This window comes from Euwallacea fornicatus, chromosome 13 (genome assembly GCF_040115645.1).
Source record: "Euwallacea fornicatus isolate EFF26 chromosome 13, ASM4011564v1, whole genome shotgun sequence".
NCBI lineage: Eukaryota > Metazoa > Arthropoda > Insecta > Coleoptera > Curculionidae > Euwallacea > Euwallacea fornicatus.
The window spans coordinates 1,196,263-1,219,108 of NC_089553.1; the positions used below are offsets into that span (position 1 = coordinate 1,196,263).

The window sequence follows — 22,846 nt, forward strand, 5'->3', positions numbered from 1 at the left end:
GAAACAGAGGCAAGCACAGTCCAAACCTAAAACATAGAAAATTCAATATTATTTCCTGGAAAAAAATATTTAAAGCAGTTAGAGTTTTGAATTAATTTCGATTTGAAGCAGAGGCGTACGCAGTGAAAACCTGAAACACAAAAAGTTAAGTAATTATTTCCTAGAAAAAAAAATCGATGCAGTTAGTTTTGAATTAATTTCGATATGAAGCAGAGACGTACACAATGGAGACCTGAAACGCAAAGTCATTCATTATTAGTTCTTGAAAATAAAATCTTGAAAACAGAGTTTCAAATTAACTCCGACTCCAAACAAAGGCGTACATAGTTTAAACTTGAAACACAAAAAAGATCGATGTTATTTCCTGAAAAAAAAGTCAAAGCAGTTAGAGTTTTGAATTAATTTCGATTTAAAGCAGAAGTGTACACAATGGAAACCTAAAATACAAAGAAAGTCAATTTTATATGCTGAAAAAAAGATTTTCTTCGAAACAGTCCGAGTTGCCAATTAATATGGATATGAAACTGAAGCGTAGACTGTTGAGAATTGACGCACAAAAAAAAAGTTAAACCTTTGAAATAGCTGAAGTTATGACATCATTCTTCCATCACCTCCAAAGATAGTCCTAAGCACCTTCTAGAAGAGCTAAAATTGCAACTAATTTTAACTTTCAACTAAAATTCTAATTACTTGTTGCTCATTGACCTGACTAAACTTAACTGTGAAAAACAAGAAACATCAATCGGAACTCACAATCGAGCACAAAGCGTGAGCCAGAAGCACGTCTGCAACATCCACTTTCACTCACAAAATGACAGTTAAATGTCTCCCATTTTCACTCACTAAGTCATGAATATACTAACAGGCTATACTACCCCACTAGTCTTTAGAACAAAAGAAAACCTGATTTTCTCGATTATTAGTGCCGCGAGTATTACCAATACGTTGATAATCGTTGGTATACTGAACATTCGAGTGAATCATTTACGAGGTGATATCGGTACAAAAACGTACAAAAAAATTTAGAATTTACCTTTTATAAAGATATAGATGTTCAAGCTTAGAAGCGATACATGCGGTGTTTCCAGATTTAGTAAAATAAAAAAAATTGCGCATTCAAAGCAGTGATTTCATTATGTAAGTATACTTCGATGAAATAAAAAATACATATCCTCGTGCAAAGAGAAGTGATTGAAAATGAAGTTTGAGGTTTTTCGATAACAATATTAATTAAAAATTTCATGCAATATTAAATGGATCATGTTCATAAATGATATACATATACATGTAGTGAAGATAAAGCTACTATCAATTTTAACATTTTGTCACGGTCTGTTAAAAACTTAATCAGTTCGAGGGCTGCATAATGTATATTGCGTGACGTAAAAAAGGACACTTTCGAAAAATGGTTTTATTTAAATAATTATTGGTATGCATGTTTATTATGCTCAAACAAATACTTCATTAAAAAATTAAACCAATTTAATTGTTAAAAACAAAAAAAAGTATAATTTGTTTGTCCTCCGCGGTGTCTTATACATTCCTCCACACGTCTAGGCATGGATTTAATGAGGTGATTGATGTCCTCTTGGGGGATCTCATTCCTGGGTAACTGGGCAGCATGACAGCGCCGCTAGAGTTTGTGGGAGATGGGGTAAATTATGCAACCTTTTACCTACAATATCCCATACATGTTCAATCGGTGAGAGGTCTGGAACGTGAGGTGGCCAAGATAACATATCGATTGCTTTTTGTTGAAAGAAGTCCATAATCACTCTAGTCATATGTGGCCGTGCATTGTCGTGCTGAAAAACTGGATTCACAAGAGTTTCCAGATAAGGCACGAGGTGAGGTTCCAGAACTTCTTGGATGTATCGTCGGGCTATCATACTGCCTTTAATGAAAAGTAAAGGTAACCTGCTACTATATGCAGTAGCACTCCAAACCATTATCTCAACAGTCTGATAAACACGTCTCTGTATTGTAAACTAAGGACCCGTCTTTCATCCCGTCTTCTTCTTACTCTTGTCCGATCATCATGCATACCCAAACAGAATCTGGATTCGTCATTAAAGACGACATTATCCCATTCGAGATTCAAACGTATCCGTTCTCTGCACCACTGCAGTCGATTTTGATGATGATTTAATATGAAGGATAACACAAGATGGAGACGGTAGGAAATAAGTCCAAAACTTCTTATGCAACAAAAAATGGTTCGAACCCAATAGGCCTTCCATGTTCAGCAAACCACTGATTCGCTAGCGTCTTCGACAAGACGAACGTATCTCTTAGGACCATAATTCGAAAGTGGTGATCTTGACGTTGTGTAGTTCTTCAGGATCATCCAGAACCTCTCCTTCTGTCTGTTTGCTCTTCTTGGAACCATGTCTGAGAACATCTCACTATAGTGTTTACACTACGGTTCAATCTAGTGGCTATTTTGTTAAATGACCGACTAACCTCTCGTAGATCCACTAATCGACCTCTCTCAAACTCGCTCAATTGATGAAAACTGCGGTGCATTCTGCGTCTGGGAATATTTGATAAATTTAAAAGCGCTTTATAAGCACACTATACACCAATAAATGATATTTTGCAGTTATATATATATATTGTTTATATTTTATTGCAATTTTTATAGTAAAAAAAACTCAAATTCCTGATAATTCGCAAATACATCAACAAATATGGTTGGAAATTTAATCCGTTTTGTGTATAAACATGCATACTAATTTTTTTTTTAAGAAAAGCATTTTTACAGGATGTTCTCTTTTCTATGTCACGTAGTACATGTGAGCTTGTAAATTTAAATCTCTTAGAATAGCTGTAACATCGTGTCGCGCTCCTGCATTGGCAATTTTTCTTTATCAAATTGTCCAGAATTCGTGATTTTTATTAATATGGGACTTTTGTCGGAAACTAATTAAATTGTATTACTAAAGGGATATTTTACCAAGCGGTTTGCGTAGGATGATGGAGAGCATCCAGGCGAATATTTGAAATATTCTTTAAGACTCTTGCTCCGTGCGTTCCCGAGATATCGGTGTTTCAAGTGTGAAAAGTGGCAAAGAAAAATACTTTTCTTCTTGTAAAATATAGATAATCCGTTTTAATAATATATGAGGTTATAATTTTTTTCTGCTTGTAGCCTAATGGGATTTTTTTTGCAAACAGGATGAATAAAACACTTGATTTATTAGAGTTTTCTTATTTTAATAAAACACTTTAATTTTCTAAAATTTTTTGTTGGATATTTATTACGTTTGCCAGAGTCGCATAATTGTGATCTAATGAGCAATAGCCATAAGCATTATGTGATGATCTTGCAGGGAAAACTAATCCTTCGCCAAGTTATCCAGAATTTGTAATTTTTATTGGTAGCATGGCTCTGATTTATGCAGGTAACTATTCCAAGATTTGCAATAAATATATAAACATAATACTACCTCTCAATGGACTTCGTGAAAGCTTTCGTACCCTTTATTTTTATTTTGTGTATTATTAGGAACTCGATTAGGAGTAGATTGCTTTGGTGACTTCTATCTTCCACAGATATTTTATCTTTCGTTAACATTATGTGGATTAAAACTCCCCGTTTCAATACCCGCGAAAGTTTCTTCGTTGGGAGTTCTGCTATTTGGATATTTCTCGTGAGAGACTCTGGCCCTCATACGTCCAGTTACCTCAAAGAATACATATACTAGAAGCATGTCTCAATTTCATCAGCGATTGGATAATGTTCCATTTTAAAACACCAAATATTAATCAGCAGTAACCATAATAAACACTATTGGTATGTGAGATGTGCGGAATATTTAGTTTATTGTTGCGTGTTTAACGTTATTTTCACTACAGTAATGAATTGCTAGGTGTCGTAAATAATGGTTTTGTAGAGGAACTGTACACCTGGCGAAAATGTTACAAAAGACAAAAAAGTTTCAAAATAAAGTCACTCGTGTAGGAAGTAACAAAAAATGCAAACTTTTATTTACGAACCACGGGCCATTTCAAATATTTGCACGCAATAAAAAAAGATCCCGTTCATGGCAAAACACGCCAATTTACGTAGTATCTCTTAGCTCCAAATTGAGCGAAAATGGATAAAAGCGTTTAGCAATAATTAAAAAAAAAACGATATTAATTTGAAGACTTTGGCGCCCTGTAGCGGAAAAATGGAGCAACATCGGATATGAATAAGTTTCTCTAGAACGCGTCATTTTTTGGTTTAGGTATTTTTGGTGATTCGTTATACAGAAATTTCAGGGACACCCCGTATATGTATACAACGAAAAAGGTCTTCTCAGAATGCTTGTTCTTAACCGAACATCTATTCCTATTTGCCCAAGCCACATTGGCAAACTCGGAGCCGACAAGAATGTAATTTTGCCAGGACGACTCCCTAAAGAGTTGCGGCCTTCCCTTTTTCCAAACAGTCCGGTCTCAGCCTGCATTCTTAGGACGTGAACCAGGTCCCTGAGGGAATTCTAATCTTCCCGTTGAAATGGAATTTTTGCGTCTTGGACGGACTTAGCTAGGTATCTTCGGGGATGTATTTGTAGCTGAATTTATATTGCGTTTTAAGACCAATAGCGGGTAAAGGTCATCAAAATGGCCCCGGAGTTTTTTTCCTTGAGTAGTGGAGCTTAATGATTAAACTTCTTAAGGTCATTAAACTTAATACATTCTCAAACATTTATTCCATTGAAATTTCCATTTTAGGCAGATGATTAGCAATTTTAGCATTCATTTCGAGTGCTCTCATCATTCTTTTCAATCGAACCCCGAACAAGAATGCCGTCCGGGTCGACGTTGGCACGTATCCTGCGAGGCTTGTCAGTGGCTATTTACAAGGGTTGGATTTCTTGTCGAAGGGGTCCAAACTTAGGACAGCGGCCAGGCTGGACATGAATAATGCATGCCGCAGATGCCGAATACGTGTAGCTGCTCGAAAAGGGTCTGGTCCAAGGGGTGGTTGGTTGTTAAACCGGGCGGTTTCCCGGATTCCTGGGGGATAATGGAGATGGCGCGCGCTTAATTTGCCTCGCGGTGATAAATTTTTGTCAGGTGGATTTTTTTATTTTCCAGGGGACAAAAGCGCCGTTAACGTAAGAGCCCTTTATAGACGGAAACGAATGCGACCTCTTTTCAAGCCCATCAGACAGCTATTATGTGGGCAGTTTGTTTTATAAAAGAAAACGAACAACATCGAGATCGAATTACCTCACTTGGAATTTTCTACCGTTCATTGTGGCCCCTTTAAGTGGCGGTGACATTTGACAAGCCCTTTCTTAATTTCCCTTTTAAACTTTCTTACTTGCATAACCCGCTAAATAGGTTTTTGTTTGTCTATCCTCAGAGGGGATATTATTGTACTCGTCCATTAACTTTTGGATGCTTCTTTTTATAAATCACCGACTTACGCAAAAATTCCACTATATGGAAATTGAGGAAGAACGAAATACTAAATTATATCGACAGGCAACAAATTTTCTTCTGGGCCGCCGACAGGCGCATAATTGAATGATTCTCTCCCAGGCATTCCAGAAAGAATATTGTGTTGGGATTCGGGGAGTTCGGCTGTTTATTTTCTTAGAACTCTCATATACATAAATACATACATGATAATAATTCCGGAAACTATTTTTAAATAAAGCCGCCCCTGATATCCTCAATCCTCCTACCTACGTCAGGGTAGCTTCTTTCAAAGTTCGAAACCGTCTCAGGGGTGGCACATGGTCGCAGGGTCAAAGACGACTGTAATGAGTTTCCAATTCCCCGGGGCTTTAACTGGAGCCACAGCTATCCTTATTGTATCCGTCTTTCCCTTATTTTCTTTTCGAAGAACTCGGTTTATTTGTTCCCGTTCTTTGTTTTAGTTTTTAGCGCATAATGGGGCCCCAAATTCGTTTCGAACTAACAATTATTTTTATCTCTTAATGTCCACAAACACACAAGACAATAATAAAACGTAACAGCCACATTTACGGGGGTCGTTTGATCTGGAAACGTGGCCAAAATTAATCGTTTCGATGAGCTCTAGCTCTATACGACTGCACAAACGGGGTTGTAACGTGTCGTTTAGTTTCTGAGATAAAGGGGTCAGCTTTGATACCTGTATGGGTGATTTTAAAAGGAACAATAAAGTAAAAGTGCTTGAAAATGGACTTTTGGCGCATTAGGATCTCAACAAGGGTGTCCTGGTGAAAATGTATAGAAAAACAGTGCTGTCGTATGTGCCAATCATATATAATAAAATTTGCATTCAATCAATAGCAAACAACGTGAGATCGGAGAAAAATTATGGTAGAAAGTGTATGAAGTATTGTCCGGCCATAAAAAATCTTGACCATCTACGATAAGTAATTTCGTGCTGGCGTTGGTGCGAGTAAAATTGTGTTTCAGAGTGTTTACCTAGTTGTTATCGATAGACACTATATAGATAGGTGAATAGGTGAGGCACAGAGATGGACAGATAGGGCACTGGGAATTTCGAACTACTTATCTGGTAGACTATACGTTTTATTTCTTTTATCAGAAAAAGCTAATTAATGGTTACCACACTAAAAATTTGTAAACATTTCTGTACGTTTGCCCATATGTTCTGGTGTACAAGCATTTTCGAAGTGTTTATTTACTTGCATACTTCGAGTATCACTGTTCGGACAATAGTCCGAAAGGGAGATATTTCCCTATTGGTGCCATTAAGGTCTTGTTCCCACGTGACTCCCAATCGTTTTCCTTTAATATCTGAAGTCCTACCATTGTGGAAGATACCTAATAAGAATTTGTTCTGTCGTATCTTCAGATGGTTCGGTTCATCACCGATCTTTCCCAAAAATTCTTTTTTACATCGAGTTTCATAAGATCCAAAAACTTTATCATTTTAGACCACATTAGACTAAAAAACTATATCTAAAAACTTTCCAAACGTTCGTGTAAATTTTAAAATGGGATTTTGGACAATTTTAAATTGTTTGGCAGCATAGAACGCCAATAAACACGTTTTTATGTTAATAGGGTGAGCAGCCAATATTTGTGAATAAAAGGGACAGTTTTCATTGTAAACAGGTAATTTTCGCAGTTTAAGGTCGTACTCGCCCTGGACCCTCAAGAAATACAATAGGTCATAATATTTTAACAATGATAGTTTGGGTGAGATGTAATATCAGTGGAGGAGTGCAAAGAAGGGAAGAGATTGAAGTTTAATGAAAAACTTTTTTTATGTTTTATGTAATGCTTATTTAATCATAAATATTAAAAATAGTAACACAATAGACTATAATAGAAATTTTTTCATACAATATAAATATTAAAAAGTAGTTCAAGTATAGCATACAAAAAGGTAAAAATATACAAGGTGATTTTTTAGCTCACTCACAGGGTGACGCAAATGAACGGCGAGGTCATTAAAAAAAAAAAACTTCAATAGACGTATATCCGATTTCAGTTGTGTAAGGATTTAGAGGATTTCAAAGTTTCCTGCATATTACTGATTTATTACTAAAAATTATAATAATGTAATGCTGTTTTGGTTTTATGACCACCGCGATCTCTCGGCTTAAATCCCTTTGGGTTTCTCTCTATGGAGTCAAATGAAACAAATTGTGTATCAAGAAACAATTATAGGTGTTACTGATATAAAAAATCGTTCAAATATGTTGGTTCGGGTGAAAAATTCATTACTTCATCATTGTGAAGCATGTATTTTTGCTGAAGGGGGACATTTTGCGTAACTGTTATGATATTTTTACTTTTAACTATCTGACCGGTGCAATTTTTGGTGATCAGTAAGTAATATGCAGAAAACTTCGATTTCCTCTAAATATTTTTATAATTAAAATCGAATATATGCGTATATGAAGTTTTTTTTCTTAAAATGGCCTCACCTTTCATCTGCCATTGGCGGTAAGGGAAAAAATCACCTTGTATAGCCTGTATAGTCTAAGATAACGAAAATATTTTTTGGAACGCTTATGGTTTATTGGAGTTTTATTTCTCTCGACCCTCAGTTGTGCCGCCAAACATTTTAAAATATACTATAATTTTTTAGCATTTTCATATATTTTATACGTTTCTATTTATCCATAAATATATCATAGCAACAAATTGCCCAACATGAGCAATATTTAAATTCTTAGGGATGGTGGTGGTGGGGTATTCGACCTGTAGCACTTAATGAGTGTAATGGCGGCTTGCTCTGGGGTGGGTTGGGGGGCAGTGCAGTCAACAACTAATTTTTGAAGCTTCTCGTTGTTACCATAGATAGCTGTAGCCCCCTTTTGGACATTATCCTTGTTTACTGTTCCATCTTGGTTTTGCCATCCGAGAATCTAAGATAACATAATGAATGTATTGCATCCTGATTTTGAGGTAGGCATTACCTTAGAAATGCATAGGGAGTGAGGTCCTAAATTCTCAGGGGGAGAGCCGCCATTTTTCAGAAGGTTGTTAAGGGCTGTTTCGTCTACTGCAGTGACAGAGTTGGACTGGCAGGTTTTGTGGGCTTCACGTAGCCTGTTTTTGCTCGCTTCAGCTGCGGAGTGGTTTATATCTGGACGAGCCTGGAACAATTATTATTTTAAAGTGCTAACTAACACAAATGGCTTACATAAAACTCACCAAAACTCCGGCAAAAAGAGCACAAATGAGCACAGCAACTGAACCATTCATTTTTCTTTATTGGTATCTAATACTAAGTCGAAACAGCATGTGACTTCTTCTTAGGAAAGTAGTCTTATATAGCATTTACTGCCTAAGATAACATAATTTCAAGGATATGGAGCATGTTAATATCAACCTAAAAGTCAGACAGGTCACAGAGAATTGTTATTTTGGGTAACAAGGCTGTTCGTTCATATAGGAAAGGTTACTAAAATCTGATGTGTTTAAAAAATTCAATGTAATATGTAATATAACAAGTAGATTGAAATTTATTAATACATTTTAGGGAAATAAGCGTGAAGACAACTTGAGATTAAAAAAACAACAAGACCGAATGTAGTTTCTGTTGTTTTTTTGACCCAGATTGCACGCATGCGTATCGCTCTAGAATTCTGATTGCGATAAAGTTTCTGTCAGTATTTATCAGTGTGGTTGGAATTGCTATTTAATAAGAAAATACCGAACTCATGAGTGACGACAACAAAAAATTCTAAATTTCCTGACTGACTTTTATTGGAAAACGTACATCTATATCATTTTCTTATTCTTAATGATGATGCTCGTGTTCTTCCGTATGATCATGCCCTCCGATTGGATGCACGTGATCCCTGTAACATCGGAATAATTGACGAGCAGTTGCTTCAGGAGTAGCCTGGGCCGCAAGGCATTTATCAGTTATCGTTTTGCGCTGCTCAGCATCAGTAAACACGGCTGACAGTCTGCTTTCGATGACATCCTTGTTCACTGATCCATCTTCGTTTTGCCATCCTGCAGACTTTGTCCCTTATTTAGAATCAAAAGTCAAAGACATTATTAGTTTTTAGTACCTTGGAGATGCACAGTTCGTGAGGTCCCAGGTTGGCAGGAGGAGTACCGCCATGTTCCAGATACTCGTGCAATTCTTTTTCGTTGACTGCTGTGGCAGGGTTGGCCTGACATTTTTTATGGCCCTGTGAGATGCGTTGTTGACCGGTTTTTATTGCGGTTTCTTCAGCCGTTTCTGCGTGGATCTATTTTTGTTTGTTAAGTAAATGATTTTTTTTTTAATACTCATCGCTATACCTTACCGAAGCAGCACCAATAAGAGCGCAAACGAGAACTGCAATGAAGTGCTTCATTTTGTAATTGTAATACGTTTCTCTAATTCTCTTGCCTTTTATACGAAAACGTCCTTGCCTTAATCAACTTTAAATAGGTCGTAATAACAATTAGAACATCGTTCGCTGCAAATTTGTTTATTGTTATTTTTTACCAAATAACATAATTATCTTTGAGCGTTGTGTAAGATTCCAAATATGTTCCTCTAATCTTTGTAACACACACAAACTGGAAACTAAAAAGTACATAACATTGCATCATCTTCATTGGTGCCTGAAAAAAATCTCCTTGGCAATAACGGGTGTAGTTTATGGAATGGAAATAACCCCCGCCCCACGTATCCAGGATAATGCCATATTCCGATCAGGGCAATAAAAGAAGATGCCACATCATTGCGAGCGCTGTTAGCATGTGAATAAGATTGTTATGTTCTTTGATTTCCCTGATACAAATTCCAGCGGCGGATTGGTAATGGGGTGGCTATTTTCTGGAAAATCCATATTTTGTGGAATACAATTGCTAAATCTGGAGCTATGCTCTTTATTTCTTATACATACATATAAACACCAATAATTTTTCCGCTTTCTCAAACTTCTTAAGCGTTTTTCGTCCTTAGTTGGTCATTCGGCCTTCACCTCCGACAGACTTGATTCGTGTATCTTGTCGAATAAGTAGTTTTGGCTGATGTTTGTTTCGTTGTTGGAGGCTCTTCATTATATTATTTCGGAATCCGACTTCATTGACATGGATCCAAGCTTCGACTTTTAGGGCATAGCAGCTCAAATTTATCATTTCACTCAAATCCACCAAATCTCAAGGCCGCCACGTCTTAGTGCCCTTATGACGTAATTTTGTCATCCAAGATGCAGCATTCGCTGGTACATACAAGATGTAAAGGGTCGTGGTTAGGACATTTTCTCTGATTCCCCAGCCACTACTTAATATCTCTCGTGTCAAAAAGATACCTTAAATTGTAAAAAATGGTGCTACGTTCAGTGCATCTATTCAAGTCTTTCTATTTAAGATTGAGAAAATTTTTTAAATTTAAAGGAAAACTGGTATCATAGTGGCACACATTATTATTTATGAATTTCGCTTTTTACGTCACTCAATTGTTATCAATATAAAAGTAAAGTGGAAGCTTAATATAGAGAATGTCGTTAACTTATCTACACTACGCAGGGGCGTATGGGATATAAAACAGTAACAAAATGTTGGAGATTTGAAAGAAGGATTTATAGCTATCATGACCTAAACAAGTATACTTTTTGGATTTTTAGCCTTATAGGTCTAAAGTAGACGCTTAATATAGAAACTTTAAGCTGTCAAATTGTTCAGTGAATAATGACATGATAATGTACTGTTAACAGGAGGAACAGTTTTTTAACGGGATTGAATAATTAGTAGGTACAATTGATATGATATCTTTGAAATATTTTTCTCTAAATCACTTAATTTTTATAATTACAGATGTAAAGTTAACGATAAGTTACAAATTTTCGAATTATGAAATTATCCGTTGCGTAGACAAATTTTTAGCCTACTCATTAAAAGAACAAAATTTTAACATTTTCGGATATTTTTGGAAGCTTTTTTGGAACGACGTACAAACACGGAACTTTCGGTTTTGTCCTGAAGGTGTAAAGTTGTTATTCACGATCTAAAAAACACAAAATTTGGATTCCTGGCTTAATGTTAGTGCTTTCTCGCCCACAAATTAAAGTTGCCTGCATAATTTGAGATTTCACCTAGTACTTATTACAAATTTTGGCCTTTTTACACATTTTTTGTAATCTTTTAAACATTCATTGTCGATATTATGTGGATTTAAAGACCAACTGGAGTGAAAAGCAAATTTCTCCCCAAAAGTTAGGGATAGTAAAATATTTTGGATATCGCTTAGAGTTAGCAACAGGATTTGTTTTGTAATCTTTGCCAAAAAATAACTTTAAAATTATTTGTTGATGATATTTTTTAATTTATTTAAGTCAACTAAAAAAATAATAAAGAATTTTTGAATAATTGGAAATAACATAAAAACTTTATGTCGTAAATTCAACATGCCGTAGGGCTTCCCCTAATGTGTGTAACTGCTTCACATCATCTTAGCATACTTTCAATGACATGGTTTATCTTGTCTTGTGGTAAATTTTCCCATAAGTGTGGAAGAAGTTCTCGAAGCTTTGGCATTGATTGTGGGCGTGGTTGATTTTCTTCAACAATTCTTTGCAACATGTCTTACACATGTTCATTGAGGTTAAAGTCAGGCGATCTTGACGGACGCGTTAAATGTTCGACATCCACATTTTCAATGGTACCTACAACTATTACTGAACGATTTAATCGGTTATTATCGTCCAAAAATCGTAAATTTTCTCTTCTAGTAGCTTGGAAATTTGGCAGAATGTTGTTGATCAAGTCTTTTTCATAAATTTTTGCATTCATGTTTCTTTCACATACGGACAACTCACCTTCTTTACCGTAGCAATTTTCGCCCGAGACCGTTGTTGCATCTCCCTTAAAAGGATGCACTTTTTTGTACAGTTCTAAATTTTCTCCATAGTCGAAGGTTTCTCTAGGCACGATTACGTTGATTATCAGAGTAACGGTCAACTCTGGACTCGTCCGTGAAAAATACAGAACGTCACCTCTCACCTCAATTGATATGCTCTCTTGTTCACGATAGTCTTCCAAGTTTATTTTCTTGGGTTAGGGGGAACTTTCCTTAAAAGGCGTTTCGAGACATATTTATTGCTTTACGAATTGTTTCCATGGAAATTTGGACTACTGGCCAAATGCCTACTTGTGGACAAGGGTTCTCTTCGCACTGAAACTGTAATATATCGGTCTTGCACAGCCGCGGTTTTCTTCGGTCGTCTTGGCCGCCGTCTTTCTGCTAGTTTGTTGAAACCTTATTAATGGGCACTATGATATATTTCACTGGTCACTATTATAATTTATATCACACTTTGAGAAACGTGGAACAATTGGACAGTATCTTGTTGTTTTGATCTAGTCTGCAACATATTTATAGCCCTGTTTTGTTCTCCTAAACTTAACTTTCTCCGAACCATTTTAAAAATGTTCAGTCTTTTATACGATCAAGTAAGGTAACAAGAACCACCTAAATACTATGGCATCCAATGTCAATGGTTTGAATAGGTGTGAAGAAAAAATGTGAAATAATAATACACTTAATTTGCTTATCTCTGTCATTTGTTATCGCGTTAAGAGTAATACAAGAAATATACCAGGTGGTCCATTTAAAATATCTTGAATGGAATTTTTTTCTTCGAAAAATTCCGAGAAACGCCAATTTTATTTTTAAGGGAGACATTTTTAGATCAAAAGTTTGTAAGTGTAGAGTTATGCCCTAAGCGGGGCGGCAACCCCTTCAAGAATCTTAAATAGCACGGGGGGTCAAGTGGCACAACAAATCAAAGGTATTCCAATTCTCTTTGCAAGTATGTTGAAATTTTTGTAATCCGCCTTTAAATATTGTAAAAAACAGTGTTAAAACATCGGTAAAATAAATTTTTAATAATGACCTAAACTTACGACAAAAATTATATTTATCATCGAATTCTTAATATAAGGTGATGGGTTTTGTTAGCATTGAGCGGGTAGTTTTGTTCTGATTTTACATTAATCAGAATTGTACCGCGAAATTTGTCGATTCATCCGATGATTCAAAGCATCATGATTTACACCACTGCAGAGAGGACTGAAATTGTCACCATCTCTTTCAAAACAATGAAACAGCCCGAAAAACTGCAAACATTTCTAGTGGAAGGCATCCCGGTAAGAATCTGAGTCATCCCTAAGTGACTAATTTAATATCTAAATTCATGGAGACTGGATCCGTTGCTAACAAAAAACACGAAAGACGACACACCGTTACCAACGAGGCTGCGCAGATTCCAATTTTGGAACATATTGGAACTGGATCATGTAAATCAAGAAAAGTTTATTTCAAGCACTCCAGAATTAGAAGCAAAATTAGGTATTCCACGTAGTAGTATTTAAAGAATTTTGAAAAAGCATAATTTCAATCCCTATAAGATGCATCTCATTTGTGAGCTCAATAAAGATGATCCAGATCGCCCTATGCAATTTGGTGAGGTGATGAGTGAAAGCATTTTGATCAATCCTAATTTTTTATATTCTACATGCTTTTCTGTCGAATGCACATTCTTTCTGAATGGTTTCGTCAACAGGGATAATTACAGATATTGGAGTGATGTGAATACTAGAATTATGAAAGAACAGTATTCACAGTATTCAAAAAAATTGAATATGTGGGCGGGGATTTTGGAAAATCGTATTGTTAAACCTTTTTTTCTATTTGATAACCTGACTGGTGGATCTTTTCTGAATCTGATTTAAGACTTCATCTACCTTTACATTGTGGATATTCTTGGAAACGACGTTCAAATCCCAAAGAATGATTTATTTTTTCACCAGGATGGCGCTCCGTCACACTATGCAATTCCTGTGCGTAAATTTTTGAATCGACATTTTCCTGAACACTGGATTGATAGAGGTTTAATTGAATTACCCCAAAATCGCTTAATTTAACACTATTGGACTTTTTCTTGTGGGATAATTTCAAAACCGTTGTTTATAAAACGAAATCTACTTCTTTAGAAGATCTTTGCCATAGCACGTAGTGACATAACCCGAAATGTTACAAAATGCTCGGAAAGAGATGGAACAACGGCTTTATTATTGCATGGAAGTAAACGGGGCGCAATTTGAACATTAACTAAAGAAAACATTATTACATTTTTTTTTTCGATTTATTTCACCGATTTTTTAAAGCGGTTTATGCAATATTTAAGGGCGGAGCAAAAAATTTTCCGCATACTTGTAGAGAGAATTGAAATACCTGATTGGATACTTGATTTGGTGTGCCACTTGACCCCCCGCGTAATTTAAGATTCTTGAAGGGGTTGCCACCTCGTTTAGGGGGACGACTCTATCACTGCGAAGCTATGATCTAAAATGTCCCCTTCAAAAGTAAAATTTATGAGTCTCGGAGTTTTCCCCAAAAAAAAATTCTATTCAAGATATTTTACATAGACTGTTTTAAATGGGATTCTGTGTATTTATTATCACACTATTTGTCATTTATTAAGTTTTGTCCATAGCCGTAAGTTTTCTGGAGTAGTTTATATGAAATTGCATTTTCGAGGATCTAGGTCTTTAAGCCGACACAACAATTGCAAATTACTCTATTCGAGTGAAGAACTTTACATAAAAAAATTCTTGATCTACAACATCCTTTTTAAAAATAACCCTCTTTTGATCCTATCACCTGCGAAATGATCTCAGCATCGACTGGTCAACATTACGCTTTCGCCTTTAACCCCTGACAAGTGGTCCAATTTTGATCTTTCGTCCCCTTAAATGTGCCCAAAACGAGATTTATGTTTTGAACAATCACATAAGCCTCTCAGTGCAGCATTTAAGTGTGGCATATGCAGATTTTAATCATTGGAAATTGATGACCCCCTCTTTACCGAAATTAAGTGAAGCAAACTTATGGCTAAAATTTATTACCCGTCAGGTTAACGAAATTGACGGAATCGACTAAATTACAAGTTATTGATTCCTCTAAGGCCCCAACGAGATTAAGAAACTTTCCTGTTGAAGTTTTGGACACAGCCACTTGATTAAGTGGGGTGGACCTCAGTGACACAAACAATTTAATGCTGGCTTGTGCTTCAGATTTAATACTCCGAGTTGCGGCGGTTTAAATACGACGAAGTTTCTATAACTAGCTTAGAATTAGGCAACTAACTTCTTGATGTTTAGATCGCGTTCTGCAATTAAAAAAAAAAAAAAGAAAAAAAAAACCCAAAAAAATGATAAATTGGCTGCCGACACCGACTGTTACGCTTCATCGGGATGGCTCTTTCAGAAGGGTAATTAATTTCTAACCCGTTATAAAATACGTCATCTGCCGCTCTTTCCTATACAAAATAAAGAAGGCATATGTCAATTATAGTAAACACCATTTGGGAGTTTAATAGAGAATTTCGTCTGATGGTATTTTTGGCGTCGAGTCCTCGAGAGATCCTTATTTGATAAGCACATTCAAAAGTAAAAATATTGCATATAGAAGACATTCGGTTTAATAGCATTGCCTCGGATGAATCATAGAGGAAATTAAGTGGATAAAGGTCCATCCTGCCTCGATAGGGGGTGACTGGCCACACCCCAGGTCCGGCACATAATGGAAGCCTGAATTTTATCGGAAACAAACTCCCCCATCGGCTCATTTATTACGCGGGATCAGGACCAGTCAAAAATGGAAATGCCTGGTCCCGAAAGCGTACACCATATTGGTTGTATTTGAGGGATTTTCTATGGTAAATTATATAGACAATATTCGGGTGGATACGGCTCCGGAATAAATGTGACAATAAATATTGATGTCGATCCAGATTGGGCAGTATGGGGTGCGAATAAAATTGCGATTTATGATCTTCCTATGAAATAAATCCCTCCAACATTTTACACTTTTGATGTTTTCTTTTAAAAGAATTAGGTTTCGTAATAAACTTTTCTGCTATTTGGCCGCTCTTTATGTTTCTTTTATTGGTCCACTCGCTATCATATTTCACGCCCCGTCTTAACTTTATCCTGATGGCTCTGAGAATGAGCCATAAAAATCCAAACAGCACGGATTTGCTTTCTTTATGTTATTCCCTTCTTTTCCTGTTACTGCAGGACTATTCACCAGTCCCCGGTAATAAAAACCCAAGTATTACGGCTGTTCAGATACTTACTTTCCCCAGATTGACACATGCGGTTCTGTCACAGCGAACTAATTGAATTAGAATTGGATCGAAAGTGGAATGTTTCAACAATGGTGAACTCCCTATTTTGTGTCGTATGTAAGTATAAAGCAAAAAGTAGAAAAAATTAACAACGCGGCAGCACCGCAATAGTTTGACAACCACTAGGAAGCCGTAAAACAAAATACTGTTCCGACGTTGCTGAATTGCCAGCTGTATGAAGACATCTTATACAGGGTGTTACTGAATAAGTTTGCGATATTTCGCAGCGTGATTTTTCAAGTAATTTTAAGATGGGGAGCTCTTATAAACATGTCTCCTTGCTCGTTTAGTTTTAAAGATATGGGGTGTTAAAGTTGAAAAAATATATCGCGCATTATTTGATATCTTTCGATGTCTTCTAGCTAATTTTACGAAATTTCGTATCCATGGGTTTTTTAGTTTAAAAAATTCAGTTTTATCAAAGATTCAGGTGTATCTTTTAGAGGGCGCCATAAACGACTATTAAGACACTTTTAAATAGCTCCAACTTTTTTGTCCCACACTGTATGTCACTTTCGATTAGACAGTTTTTTTCCCTACCTTGTGCGTTTAAAAAAGTATAGCTTATTACCGTTGCTAGAAACAATGGTTTCCGAAAAAAACGTATCCGAAGCTAATCACGCATTCTAATTATCCAAAAGTGTTAAAATAAGTTACTATCTTACTTTTTATCCATATAAATAAGGAAATAACATTTCAAAATTAAACACTATTAGTTTTTAGCCAAATAATATGAAAATTTGTGCAGGAATAATAATTTCTTTTTCGAATATTACGAAATAAAGCTAGATAAATAATAAATATTACAGTAAGTATTGGGAAATGTCCTCTTTCTTGCGCTATACATGTATTCAGTCTTCTTCTCATTGAATTGCAAACTTTAAAAAAATGTCAGCAGTATTTCAAATCGTATGTCGGCTAGTTCTAAATTAGTAAAATTCAATAAAATAACAATCACAACATGTACTTTTTAACTTACAGGTTAAATTTACAAGTGTCAGTTTATTTTAACTTTTCTTTTTTTTCACAGCACGTTTTTATTTATTTTGTTTCAGAAATGCATCGGAGAAAAAGTTGCTAATGTCTCAATGCTCCCTTGTGACGCCCTCTAGAAAATACAACTAAATCGTTGGTAAAATTTAATTTCTCGTTACAAAAAAACCTCGAATACGAAATTTCGTAAAATTGGTTGGAAGAGCTTGAAAGATATTAAAGAATATGTGATTCATTTTTTCAACTTTGATACCCCGTATCATGAAAACTAAACAAGTTAGGACCTATGTTTATAAGAGTTTCCCATCTAAAAACTTTTTCAAAACTCACCCTTTAAAATTTCGAACAGTTATTCAATAACACACTGTAGTTCAATTTTTTTTCCTGCAAGTTTCTGCTGCAACTTTTCGTACAGCTCAAAATTACACGACTTGTATTAGGTTTACGAAATTGCTAATGATTCGACAACAAATGACAACTTCTCATGACATTACCTTATTAGATGCGCAATTACTCTGTTTAAGTACTTCTTCTTTACTTCTGTTTAGAGCATTTATGGCCATCGGTGGGTACTTGTTTTGGCCTTCATTTCTACAGTTTCATTTTTATTATTATCCTATTGGTCTGTCTCTTCTCTTTTCTTCCTTAAGTACAAAAAACCATTGCGGCGCTCTACAATTATAATTACTGTTACTCCAGTCTTTATTGTTCTTCACATACATTACTTTTCCATAATTTTTTTTTCATTCTCATGTATTCAACGTGAATTGTGGTGTTAAAATTTACAACATATTTTTAAAAGTTGTGGATGTGAAAATTTTATCAATTGAAAAAACTTGCACATTTTTTAAGGTTACTCATTTTAAAAAAAATTCAATGTTTGAACGTTTAATAGAATTTTAAAAATATAGTCAATTTTTAGAACATCCGGTGGTTCGTATTTGTTCTGACTTGGGTTCGAGTTACATAATTCTTAAGTGTTATAGAGATTTTATTGTTTTTGAAAATACCGTAGATGTCGAAAATTTAGTAAATCTTTCAAAAGTTTATCATTTTTTTAAAAATGAAATTTTTTAAGACCTTTTTTAATTTTTGAATTTTTCAGTGGCAAAAACTGACAACGCTGTTGAATTGAAGCGAGTCCTCTGCGTAAATATTTTCATGGAATTCCAAATATGTAAGTGACTTGCCAGCTCTTCCATTAAGACTTGCAGATAGTTTCTGAAGAGAGATGTGTGTGCTGCGGTTGTCATTTGACAAACTGACCCAATAAATCATAGACTTACCAACGATTTCCCGTCTGATTGGCGAGATTTTTTACGAGAGAGAGAATACAGAGGGGGCCGGAGAACGCTCGTTTCGTTCCCATTTTTCCGGATTTGGCCGCGGAATATATCGACTTAAATTAGGTAGTTGGCTGCGACAGTGACATATAAACTCGGTCTGGCGACAAAAACCAAATCCCATTCCCCGGAGCCGCCCCGAGTCCGGGCTTATTTAAATCACAGGGGTCTTGGAAACGGCTGATAGCTTCTGACGCCACACTGAGATGCTGCCCAGACCTCTATCCAAATATACACAAATATGACGGGGGACGACGATTTGTTTACCCATTTTATTCGCCGTTCCGGCCCTGATTTAGTTCGATAACTAAGTTCGTCCCACACTGACCACATAATCCCATTATGCACTATCACCTTTGAATTCACCCCGAAATTCCGACAGACACGCGCTGGACCCAACATCCCTCGTTGTCCCTTCTCACCTAATGTGTGGTAGACACCTTTTGACCCTTATTCGGAGTGATCTAGTTTCAGCCTTATAATGAAATGCACCGTCGCTTTTGACCTGATGAGGTCAAGTGGTCAAGTGATGGAGATGAGAGAGATCACAACTAACAGGGGGATTGAATTTTTTTTTATTTATTAAACAAGTTTTTATGAATGGGTTTAATGGCGGGATCTCGGTTTACATATCAAATCAGTATAACATCTCGGAAAGTTCAACCCTGTCCCAGTCCAATTTCGCGTCTAATAATATATCGAGCTTCGCAAAAATCCCTCTAAAGCTTCTTAGGTCAAAATGTACGTGGGTCAGCAGCTTATCATCCCTCCTACCTTAGAGGAAATAAGCCCAAGATGCGAAGGGAATTCACTGGACTGCTTCTGGAATAAGCCTGACGTATAGCCCTGGATCTACTTTCAACGAGTTCCTTACATTAGACCTCCACCCTTTAGATAGGAAATTTCCGTCTTTACGTCCCTTAAATTTCGGTAATGGCTTGACAGCCATGATGACCCGAAATATAAAGGTCTTTGAAGCATAATTAAACTGTTTATGCGACTATAGGTACATGTAAGTAAATAGCTATTTCTAGCCTTGTAGCTCATGGCCCTAAAGCAGGTTCGCTAATATTTATTATGTACTTACGGAGAACAAAACCTAACGAGATGGTCTCTTCAGTCACGGAGATAGCCACAACGTTAAATTATGTGGACCGGGCTTTATCTCTGACGTAGTGCTGCGCAAAAACTTCGTGCACTCACATGTTCACCACTAAAAAGATAAATCAATTACAAAAACATCACGTAACACAGTGGCTACGACACCGCGCTAGTAAATCTGATATATATCTAAAGGACCATAGTAAAAGCCATAGTGTAAAAGGTACATTGTCCCTTACCGGTATATCGGTAATGACATCTGCACATCGGCTTTCAGGTCGGGCGCATCATCCCTTTTTTAACCCTTTTGCGCCCTGCCGAGTCATGGAAGGTAATGGGAGAACGACCTTCAGTGAGGTTTTGTTCAAATACATACTTCTTTAATAAAACTACCTCGGAGAATAAAATTTAGCAATTTAGCCTGAAACAAAAATGCCCCATTAAAAAACCCTATCCAGCTAAAATATTTGTTTTAGACAAAAGGGAAAAGGAAAACAAGAAACCTCTACAATGCGGAACATCTGAATACACTTATAAAACAGGGATTTCTAAAATAAACTCCTTAAGGGATGGCCGGGTCCGGCGACCCTTCGCGAGCCCCTCGGGGGAGGAGAGGGCACCAGGACTCAGACCCTCTGTTATCAGCGTCCGGCCAGACTTCCGAGGCATTACCATACCGAGTCGGGAATAGCCGATATTACGGGAAAGAGGCTTTGGCCGTCTTTTATTTGGAGCTTTGAAAAATGGGGAGTCTGTCCCGAATATTTGCGGGGGCTTTGGGGAAAAATGGTATTTCTTTTTTTCTCCAACGGAAATGCTAAAATATTGCCATCCAGTCGACAGCGTAAAGGCGTCATAATTTTGCCTTTAAAATGAAAGTTTCGATGGTAGGTACAAGCAGGTACTCAAAAGTGCAACAGAGATGTAAGCTTGAGTAGTAAATTTGAAGTTCCACTACTCTGAAATAGCGTTAGTAACAATGGAAATTTACAACTGCCTGATTCAGGATGATTAAAATTATTTGGATTTGGAGTCACAAATCCCTGAAAAATATTCTTTTTGTTGTTCCATGAAATTTTTCGTTAAAACTGAGTGAGAATTTGGAAAATCTTGGAAGGGAGATTTTATTATACTAAAAATTGTCTTCAATGCAATTAAAATTAAATTTATGCAGCCCATCATACATCAGTGAAAGAAGGTTCACAGATATTGGCATCATTACTGTTTTTAGACAATTTTAATATTAATTTGTCTTGACGCTGATTGGTTCGTGGCCCGTGCCCATGTCTTACTTGATTCTCTGCGTACTACAGGCACTGAGAGTTTGCGCTCGAGTTGTTCCGGTTTCTTTTCTGTTTTTCCTTCATTAAAAACTAAATCATTTCTTAGTTTGACCGCGACATTTTGTGTTAAGTAAATTGAAACCCCATGCACAGGTAAGTATTTTAATCTTTTCGCGAAAAGTGATGGTACCAAAACGCCAATATATTTATCGTAGCAGCACGGCCATTTTGTCACTTGAGATGTACAGCAGAATTGAACTTTTCGTCACCCCAATCCAACCCTTTTCACTTCAAACCAGAGGGCGGGTTTTTTAAATCTCAATTCGATTTCGAATGACGTTTTATTAAGTTTAATTGTGTTATTAATTATCATTTGGCAAGATTTGAAAAGAGATCTTGAAATTTCTTTGTCAAGTACCTATTTAAAGAGGAAATTAAACTTCATAAAATGACAAGCGAAATCAAATAAATAAATAAATATCGTTATTACACCACAGTTTGCAATACATTCAACGTATTACGAAATTTCATCATTTTTATACAAAGTATCACTAAATATCGGAGAACGACTCCGCAAAAGAGACATGTTTAATTTCAGCCGATTTTAAATTTTTCCTAAAATCGCGGAAACCAACCTTACTTGGCATCGGTGTTTACGGCATATTAGAAGTCCGAAAAACTGCAACTTTTTTTCTATTTAACTGATTTTGGAAATTTTACCGTTTCGGAGATAACACCTAGTGAATAAATCTAAATAGCAGAATAAAGTACACTTAAATATTAAGAGCAGTATTTAAGCTCTACCATGACAACCAATCCTACCGATACTCTCAATGTGTTAGACAGAGAAAGCTATCAATACTAACCTACTACGAACAATAAAGACCACCACCACGTTGTATTAGCATAATGCAGGTGATCCAAAGCCTAAAAGTGAACTGATTGGTCAGACTAAATTAGATGGATAAATTTTAAAGTATTCAGCGTCTTAATTTGTTTATGTGATATATTCCACAATTGAAATTTAATTTATTTCAAAAAATTTTTAATTTTACAACCTCATTTTTTCCAATGGTCGTTCTGAAAGGTTTCGAAATGTATTGAATATGATAATTAAGAGCCAAATTTTTGGCTAAAATTTTTAACGGGCTTTAAGCGTGAGTGTCCATTGCGTCACAATATCAAAACGCTTGTCATAAAATCGCTGTACATATATGTTTGGTTTGTCGCTGACCATCAAAAGCTCTCAAAAATTTAAATAGAAAAGAGAAACGTCGTACCTTTACAAGGACCGTGAATATATATTGGACCCGAAATGCGATGAAGATGGAAACTTTTGCTTATAGCCGGTTCAATTTTGAATTTATGGCCTCCGAGTTTCCATATCGGAATTTGAGGCCGTATATTAGACGCAATGGACCGCGGTCACAAGGAAAAACTCCCGTCTCCCGATATATATTATAGAAAGGGATCCGTTTTTATGGATTTATTTATGGCCGGGGTCTTCTGATCCAGAACC

At 36.1% G+C, this 22,846-nt stretch overlaps 2 protein-coding genes and 1 long non-coding RNA gene across 3 annotated transcripts; all 3 read right to left on the reverse strand.

Annotated features, from left to right (window-relative positions):
* Positions 1–7,892: 7,892 nt before the first annotated feature.
* LOC136342847 (B1 protein-like) lies at positions 7,893–8,770 on the reverse strand. Its single transcript, XM_066289065.1, has 3 exons — positions 8,623–8,770; positions 8,385–8,564; positions 7,893–8,333 (listed from the first exon to the last, which is right to left on the reverse strand). The coding sequence occupies exons 1-3, from the start codon at positions 8,671–8,673 to the stop codon at positions 8,130–8,132; spliced, it is 435 nt and encodes a 144-aa protein (XP_066145162.1). The 5' UTR covers positions 8,674–8,770; the 3' UTR covers positions 7,893–8,129.
* A 389-nt stretch (positions 8,771–9,159) lies between these two features.
* On the reverse strand, positions 9,160–9,882 carry LOC136342846 (uncharacterized). Its single transcript, XM_066289064.1, has 3 exons — positions 9,732–9,882; positions 9,492–9,674; positions 9,160–9,439 (listed from the first exon to the last, which is right to left on the reverse strand). Exons 1-3 carry the CDS (start codon positions 9,780–9,782, stop codon positions 9,212–9,214), a joined length of 462 nt encoding a protein of 153 aa, XP_066145161.1. The 5' UTR covers positions 9,783–9,882; the 3' UTR covers positions 9,160–9,211.
* An 8,263-nt stretch (positions 9,883–18,145) lies between these two features.
* On the reverse strand, positions 18,146–20,450 carry LOC136342853 (uncharacterized). The gene is made up of 4 exons (XR_010732699.1): positions 20,284–20,450; positions 19,818–20,156; positions 18,887–19,765; positions 18,146–18,272 (listed from the first exon to the last, which is right to left on the reverse strand). It is a non-coding gene; the product is annotated as an uncharacterized lncRNA (long non-coding RNA).
* Between the last annotated feature and the right edge of the window lie 2,396 nt (positions 20,451–22,846).

Excerpts from the sequence above, each read along its gene's own strand:
- LOC136342846 (XM_066289064.1), bottom strand. The coding sequence starts at position 9,782 with ATGAAGCACTTCATTGCAGTTCTCGTTTGCGCTCTTATTGGTGCTGCT. Across the intron at positions 9,675-9,731 it reads CTCTTATTGGTGCTGCTTCG|ATCCACGCAGAAACGGCTGA; the intron begins GTAAGGTATAGC and ends AAACAAAAATAG. Across the intron at positions 9,440-9,491 it reads ACGAACTGTGCATCTCCAAG|TCTGCAGGATGGCAAAACGA; the intron begins GTACTAAAAACT and ends TAAGGGACAAAG.
- LOC136342847 (XM_066289065.1), bottom strand. The coding sequence starts at position 8,673 with ATGAATGGTTCAGTTGCTGTGCTCATTTGTGCTCTTTTTGCCGGAGTT. Across the intron at positions 8,565-8,622 it reads CTCTTTTTGCCGGAGTTTTG|GCTCGTCCAGATATAAACCA; the intron begins GTGAGTTTTATG and ends TAATTGTTCCAG. Across the intron at positions 8,334-8,384 it reads ACTCCCTATGCATTTCTAAG|ATTCTCGGATGGCAAAACCA; the intron begins GTAATGCCTACC and ends ATGTTATCTTAG.